This window comes from Aulonocara sp. 'chitande type north' Nkhata Bay, linkage group LG4 (assembly GCF_057382095.1).
Source record: "Aulonocara sp. 'chitande type north' Nkhata Bay isolate Kocher_YH1m ecotype deep benthic linkage group LG4, A_spYH_male_GT1.1, whole genome shotgun sequence".
NCBI classification, from domain to species: domain Eukaryota; kingdom Metazoa; phylum Chordata; class Actinopteri; order Cichliformes; family Cichlidae; genus Aulonocara; species Aulonocara sp. 'chitande type north' Nkhata Bay.
Genome location: NC_141347.1, coordinates 34091940 through 34099352, shown reverse-complemented (window position 1 = coordinate 34099352; position 7413 = coordinate 34091940). Strand labels below are relative to the sequence as shown.

Here is a 7413-nt window from a genome sequence, read left to right as displayed (position 1 = left end):
AGTAGCCAACTTTATTTTTTACAATTATTATGGATGTTTTAAGGCCGTAAAACCCCTCACTACACACTTTATACACTTGACTCAAACAGGCACGAACATTTTCAGAATTTTCTCTCTTGTTTAAACACTCTTAAAGTTCAAACCTTCGTAGAAAAATAAGTCCAGTATTATAGAACTAAACCAAAGGCACCCGCAGGAGCCTATGACGGTGCAAAACATTTCATCGACATTGTTGTGTTTGTTGGGGAGAAAACTTACAAACATACAGTACAGCACTTCAGAGTCACACTGCTAGCATCGAAGATTTATGTAAATTTGACGAGCTGAACGCATTCTGTACTGGACAGGAGACAGGCACGAGATTGATTGACAATGGTCTACAGCCAATCAGGACGCAGAACGGCTGTAAAAAAAAAAAAAAAAAGCATGCGAAGTTGCACAAAAAAAAAATTGCGAGGCCACGAAAGGTGAACCGTGTTATAGCGAGGGACCACTGTATATAAGAAGTTTTTATCAACACATTTACCTTTATTTTGGCAGTTGTGGTCCTCCGTATCATAGAGCTACATGTTTCGTCATTTTGCCTCTAATTAAAATAAAAAACAGCAATAATTTGTACCAAAAATAAATAGATAAATGTAACAGTTTTTTAAATTAAGTTATTCTGACATCTTGTGAAGATGCAGCAGTAAATAAGAATCAGAATGTGAAAGCTAGAAGGAGTGAGTGAAGATACCTGAAAAAGTTAAAGGTGATTTCCAAGTGAATATTTCACAATAAAAGCCCCATTTGTGTGACGTAGGAGTTTATTTCAGATTTCCATGAACATAATTTTACATAGTACTATTGAAAAGAATGCAGTTAATAAATTATTAATATGCAAAATTCTATACTTTAGGAAATTTTGTTTCTGGCACATTTTTTTTTCCACAAAAGTCTTCACCACAAAAGTGGCAGAAACAATCGCCCATAGAGCTGCACATTTGTAGATTTTGGGGGGGATGTTATGGGTGATATGGGATAGTAGTTTGGTAAAGTGTGAAATAAGTCTTCAGTATAAGTATACTAAAAAGAAAATGATCAAAAAAACATGAGTGACAGATATTTTGGTGAAGTCACGATTACAAACAAAGTTTTCAATCAAACAAAACAGAAGTGCTGAGCTCGGTGTGACTGCAAAGGTGACACGAAGTTGAAATACAAATAGATGTTGACGGTTTCCTGAAGCTCTTATTTTGAAGACGCCACCTTCTTTTCCGCTTTATTTCGCGGTGGCTTGACTAAGGAGGGAAGAGACGTCCATGATGACAACTTTAAAATACCGATGGTAGCAGCAGGTCGGGGTTTACCTGGTGGATTTCACCTCCGCGGAAATGTTCACGGGTCATCGTCGCGTCAAGTATCGGCTGCGTTTTGGAGCAGCGTAGCGGGCCGACGTCGGCTTGCTGTCCGGCTAGCATGAGCTGGGGCTGGCGTCGCTGCTGTTTACATCCAGTCCGGGCCATGGGCCTGGAGAGCTGCGTTAGCTAACCGCGCTACTCGCGCTGCTCCGGGGAAGGTGTCACCCTAAAGTCCGCAGTGTCAGGATCGGGGAGGTCCGCCCCAACCGCCCACACCTCAGGGGTAAGATCCCCAGCTGTTTGACAACAGCAAAACATCTGTAACAGGCAGGTTTTAGGAGGCATCTGAGTGAACGGGCCTACCTGTTAGAGGAAAAGCTGACATAACTTATCGATTAATTAGTTGGGTTTTTTTCTCATCCATCAGTCACTACAGCCATATCCTTAGTCATCAGATATAAATTATTGTGATATTTACATTTATTTCCTGTGTATTATTTAAAAGTAGCTTATATTTTACTGCTTGTCCGGCTAAATAAATAAAATAATAGTAAGCTACATCTACATCGAAATTTGATTAGAAAGGACGATACCGTGAAACTAAATCCTTTATCGTCTTATATTTCTTGGATAGGAGCTGGCTTTCATGTCACGATTATCACGGATAAAAAAAAGAAAAAGAACAAAATGCAAATTTAAAAAAAGGAATGATACTTCGTGTCTAACTTTATTGATTGCGTGGCTTTTGGGGGGAAATGATTCAAAAATACAAAACAGAAATGCATCATGGTCAGTCTGTAATCAGTCATAGCTGTACAAAGGCAAAAAGAAGGATAGTGTAATTGAATGATGGATTACAGTGTCACTGTGGGCCAATCACTGTTACTGATAATACTGGAGACTGACAGCAGAAATTTAAAAAAATAAAATAAATTTTCATTGATTTATCGTAATGTGTTCATGCTATAAAGGTCTATGCAGATCTGCGTTTGTATGCTTATTTTCTAATACATTTTTTTTTATTATATCATTTACCTGTAAACTCATATTAATAACAAACAGGTCATATGACCATCCATTGTTTACCAACACTGAACTGATTGTTTTTGTCTGTTCCATAAATATTCTTTAAGTTGCACGTGTGGCTTTAAATGTTAACTTATTTGTTACCCACTAACAAAACAGCTCTTAAAGTTTCAGTTGCTCTGGTTTGACTGTTTTCAGTTTTCAGTCTGTGTGTTTTTGGGGTGTTTTTTTTTTTAATCACTGGGAAGCTGTGCTAACTGGATCACAGGGTTTTGCTCGTCTGTGTGTTGCAGTGATGGATGTGTCCTCCCAGGATCCTCCTCTCATGGCGATGGACCTGTCAAAGAGCTACAACCCACTGACCCGCAGCCACGCTGAAGCCATGGACCTGGCCAAGAAGCCCGAGTGGTACCACAGACGCCCAGTGAGCACAGATCTCGCCTCCTCGTACAGATCCAGAGCCTCCTCCTCCTCCTACGGCTCGCTCTCCACGCAGCCAGGAGCGCCCGTGCGCTGCAGGGACATGGAGGACGGCCCAGAGTCTTTGGGGGGCTACATGAACTCGACGCTAGGTCCAGGGCTGGATCTGTACCACGACGGAGTCCATGGCAGCCTGTGGCATCGGGGTTTCTGTGGGCCCGAGCAGAGCGGTGGCCCCGTTCCTGAAAGCAGCGGTGGAGAGGAGAGCGACAGCGGCTCTGATGTCATCTTCCTCGTGTCCGCTGCGAAGGAGCCGCTCCTGTGCGGCTCTTTCATGCAGGACGGCGTGGCACACATGGTGGAGCCCCTGTCCCCCGCCGCGTCCTCACTCGACGAAGAGCGAGCGTGCTACCACCTACCTCAGCCTCTGAGCTCGCCCAGCCCTGACAGCTCGTACTCGGAAGATTCCTCGGACAGCTCGGTGGACATTCCTGTACATCACACCCGGCCCGTCGTCCTCCTATCCGACCTCGGTGCCGTTTACGCCAACACAGCTGAATCTGCGGTCGACATCTCCAGCGATGACAGCGACATCATCGAAGTTTCTGTCACTGATCAGAAGAAGAAAAACAAATGCTACCAGAAGACTCCTCCTCCTCAGAGTGAGAGCGAAAAAGCGCCGCAAAGCGAAGTCCGCCGCAGCGCTAGGATACGAAGGCCGGCCTCAGAAATCCCGCCGCTCACCTGTAACGTATCTCGTCATAGCTTGAGCAGGCGAGTCAAACACGACGCTGTGGGTATATACAACGAGAGCTGCGACTCCGATGAAGTGATGGACTACGTCTTGAGGGTGTCTAGCTCAGACGAGTTGCTGGTGAAGTCGCCACAAAGAGCAAGAAGCCATTCAGAGGAGTCTGACGCAGATGTTGGGACGGACAGGAAGTCCCCGCAGATTGAGACGCAGCATCAGCGCGAAGCTTCAAATGCAAAAACCGTTAATCACAAACGAAAGAAGCCGCTTGCAGTTCCTAAAACAAAAGAGTTAAGAAGAACAAAACAGAAGCGTAGGATCCCGCCACCATCGCCGCCACCGCACCAGAATGCTTCAGCCTGTAGGAGTGCGGTGGCGAGCAAAAAAACTGTCGCAAGGTGGCGGAGGAAACGCCACCGTCAGACTGGGCCTTCGTCTCTGTTTTCTCCGACAGAGACTGAGATCAAGCTCAAATATGTGAAAACTAAAGAGGACAAAAAGGAGAAGAAATCGGGCGGTTTCTGCCCGTTTGTTCACCTGGAGCGGCGAGCGTGCACTGTGGTCAACTACCGGGAGGAGGAGGCAACTGTTCGGAGCAGCGAAGGAGGGAGGCGGGCTGCTTGCAAGTCTCTGTCCGGGTTTGTTCCCAACACTTCCTGTTTTCAGCCGGGTCGGCTCAGCTCAGACAGCCGGTGCGAGTCATCGCTGTTCTGCTGTCTGTGCGGCCACACCGCCAACGTCATGGGCCTTGGGGACCTTCACGGCCCCTACTATCCCAGCGTGGACGCCCAGAAGGAGGAGCTAAACGGACTCTCTAAAAGCCGAGGGGTAAATCCCTCAGACGACAGCAGAGCTGCTGATGGCAACGCCTCCCCAAAGGTGCCTCTTCACCTGGATGAGTGCTGGATCCACGAGGACTGCGGCATCTGGTCTGCCGGCGTCTTCCTTATCCGAGGAAAGCTGTACGGGTTGGAGGAGGGAGCGCGGCTCGCGCAGGAAACGGTGAGTTCTGAGAACATATGATCCTTATCACACGATTTTCTTTTTTTAATCTATTGAAAGTCCCAAAGATGGTCGTGTTTCTTATGAACATTCACAGTTTCACATTATGAGGTCAGTGTATGAGCAAGTAGCTCCTCAAAGCCCAAACACTGAGGTACAGACTTTTTTTTTCTTTTCTTCTCATGGCTCTGTGTGATGTCATAAACAGTGGATATCCCTCATGGGGTCATCTCCGACACACAGCCAATCAGAAGAAAGCTGGCTTAAAGTGAGGAGGAGATGTCTGTTCTGAGAGCCAGCCATAAATATGGATTATTCTGAACTGTTTAATCATGCAGAGCTACTCTATCAGAGAGCCAGAATAAATATATGAATATTTTTTAAATATTTTTTTTCTTTTTTCTTTTTTTAGATTTGTTCCACCTGCCAGCAAACAGGCGCAATAATGGGCTGTTTCCAGAAGGGCTGCCCCAGGAATTATCACTACAGATGTGCCATCCAGTCGGGTACGAGTTCAGCACTTCGGTGATGCTCAGTACTGACTTTCCTTTGGTTATTTCATGTCCTGCTTTTGTTTTTCCAGGCTGTGTCCTCAATGAGGATAACTTCTCAATGAGATGTCCAGAGCACAAGGTAAAAACATAGCAATGAGGTGGAGTGTGAGGAGCTGCTTGGCCTGCAGGGGTCACTGTTGCTGCTTTTTGCAGATGTTTAAAGGCGTGTGTGAAAGTAGAGGGACGTTTCCACATGCTACACACAGCGAGGCCAAAGAAGCAGTTTGAAATTTAACTGGATATTAAAACATTTTAGTCTGTTTTTTTTTTTGTTTTTTTTTAATTATTTAACAGAAGAGTTAAAATCAAAAGTGCATGTCCAGTGTCTTTTCCTTAAATGCCTTATTAAATGGTTATAAGGAGGTCGTACTTTGATTCATTTAAACGGCTGTCTCTCCAGTGGATTTCTTCCCAAACTCCATCGTCTTGTAACTGCAGCTGGCGGCAGTAGTCTTTGTTCTGCTCCACCTGCTTCACGAGGCCCTCGAGCCTGCAGAAGATCTACAGAGCAGAACAAGCGCTGCCGATGCCAGCTGCAGTCCGAGGCGCTGGAGTTTGAGTAAGTGTGTCAGTCGCAGCAGCCACATCTGGAATTTAAGCCTCAGCTGACTTAGAAAGCAGTCCACCTGCTGTAGGATGAAACCAGAGGTCAAAACTGGACCCTGTAGCAGGCTGAACGTTTATTTCTGCTGTAAAGTTGCATGTTGGGGACTGGCTCGCTGTTGAAGCCTCAAGTGGACGTTAGAGGAACTGCAGCATTTGACCCCATTAGCATTAGCCTCGTAGCTGATGCTGTCTAAAAGCTCAGCACGAGTTAAACGTTTGCTCTTCTTTTTGTTTTTCTGAGCTGTTTTTGTGAACGTCCTGATTTTGGCATTTTATTTGCGGCTGATGTTCGTTTGTCTCCAACAGAACAAACTGTTCATAAGTGCGACCAGACAGCAGAAGAGGTGACACAGAGGACACATGAGGGCACTGGAGGTTTGTACTGTCGACCTTTACTTTTATTTTAAACCAGGACATGAAACTTGGGTTTAAGAGTCCTTTTTTTGTGGGTGTGTGCGCTGGATGTGCAGCAGTGCTAACACTGTTTATTAATGCATTTTAAATTGATAAATGGAATCTGGGGACTTTGAAGAGCTTATTTAGGACCAAAAGTTGTGTCACGTATCCAAATAAGGTGAATTCAAAGCGTTAAAAAGAAAAAAATCGCGTCCTTGCCTGACGTCGTCCTCCTGTGTTTGTGTCCTCAGATCTCCTCAGGGTGCGACGGGAGCTGCCTGACTTCACCTCAGCTGTTAATCTTTCTTTTTCCCCTTGTTTTGCAAACACTAATTAAAGTACGTGTGTGCTCGAGCAGAAGAACAAACCTTCTGGTAAGGTTTCACCCATCACGGCAGACAGATGGAAGCAGGCGGCCACTTTGGGTTTATTTTCAGTAAGAAGTGTCTTTGGTTCTGTTTCTGTAGGTCTTTAACAGGCACTTACCCCAACTGGACTGAGCTGAGATGGTTTGTGTTTATTTATTCCTCCTCTTGGAGATCCACACTTGGACTAGCCACAAAGATAGTTTATAATTTGAACATTACGTTAGAGTTTAAATAAGCTTTATTGATGTACGGTATAGAGTATAATATCTTTATATGAGGCCACTTTTTTCTACTGTTTTTGTACTACTTTTCTATTCCTGTTCAGTCATAACATAATTTATTTTCCTCCAGTTGCATGCACGGCTGTTTGCTATGATGCACTTTATAGTCTAATTTTACTAGTTATTACTCAGCTGTTATTTATGTCCGTCTGTTCTTCCCTTTTCTACTTAAATTATTTAAATTTAAATAAAGCTGCACTAAGCTAAGATTCGCAGTTAGAAACGAGGGCGTCCTGTCCTCGCTGATGGAGATAACAAGCTGCACATTCACCAGAGTCAAGCACATTTCATTCAGCGGTGTCAGGAGTTTGTTTTTCTCCAAATAGAGGAAAAGATTCAACCCATTAAAAAGATGTTTATCAGTGTTTATCTCACATAGAAGGATTTTTTTAAATAATAAAAATAAAGGAAAGTTAAAGGGTCTGTTCAGTCAAATCACACGTTTATTTAGAGGTTTGAAATTTGGGTGATGGGAAAATGCTGAACTAAGATATAAATGTAAAGCTTCTGGGATACATGATAGGATATTATTACCACTGAAGGGGGTGGATTAAATGCATAGCTGAGGTGGGTGATTTTACTTTTAATGCTAGGAGTTTTACAAAAGGCAAAAAACCCTTGCAATTGAGAAAACACCCAATTAATAAATGTATTTTAAAAATCTACAAT

At 44.1% G+C, this 7413-nt stretch overlaps 1 protein-coding gene across 2 annotated transcripts; it reads left to right on the top strand.

The window, feature by feature from the left end:
• Nucleotides 1–1249: 1249 nt before the first annotated feature.
• On the top strand, nt 1250–7156 carry LOC147333137 (uncharacterized). Of its 2 annotated transcripts, XR_015128873.1 has the most exons (7): nt 1250–1623; nt 2660–4539; nt 4952–5045; nt 5123–5172; nt 6006–6074; nt 6347–6469; nt 6563–7156. XR_015128873.1 is itself a non-coding variant. In XM_086290104.1 (6 exons), exons 2-5 carry the CDS (start codon nt 2662–2664, stop codon nt 6045–6047), a joined length of 2064 nt encoding a protein of 687 aa, XP_086146230.1. In that variant the 5' UTR covers nt 1250–1623; nt 2660–2661; the 3' UTR covers nt 6048–6074; nt 6347–7156. The 2 variants fall into 2 exon arrangements, 1 of the variants encoding a protein (XP_086146230.1); XM_086290104.1 differs by having other exon boundaries at nt 6347–7156.
• The last annotated feature ends 257 nt before the right edge of the window (nt 7157–7413 follow it).

Coding starts and splice junctions, on each gene's coding strand:
- LOC147333137 (XM_086290104.1), top strand. CDS start 2,662: ATGGATGTGTCCTCCCAGGATCCTCCTCTCATGGCGATGGACCTGTCA. Junction 4,540..4,951: donor CGCGGCTCGCGCAGGAAACG/GTGAGTTCTGAG, acceptor TTCTTTTTTTAG/ATTTGTTCCACCTGCCAGCA. Junction 5,046..5,122: donor CAGATGTGCCATCCAGTCGG/GTACGAGTTCAG, acceptor TTGTTTTTCCAG/GCTGTGTCCTCAATGAGGAT.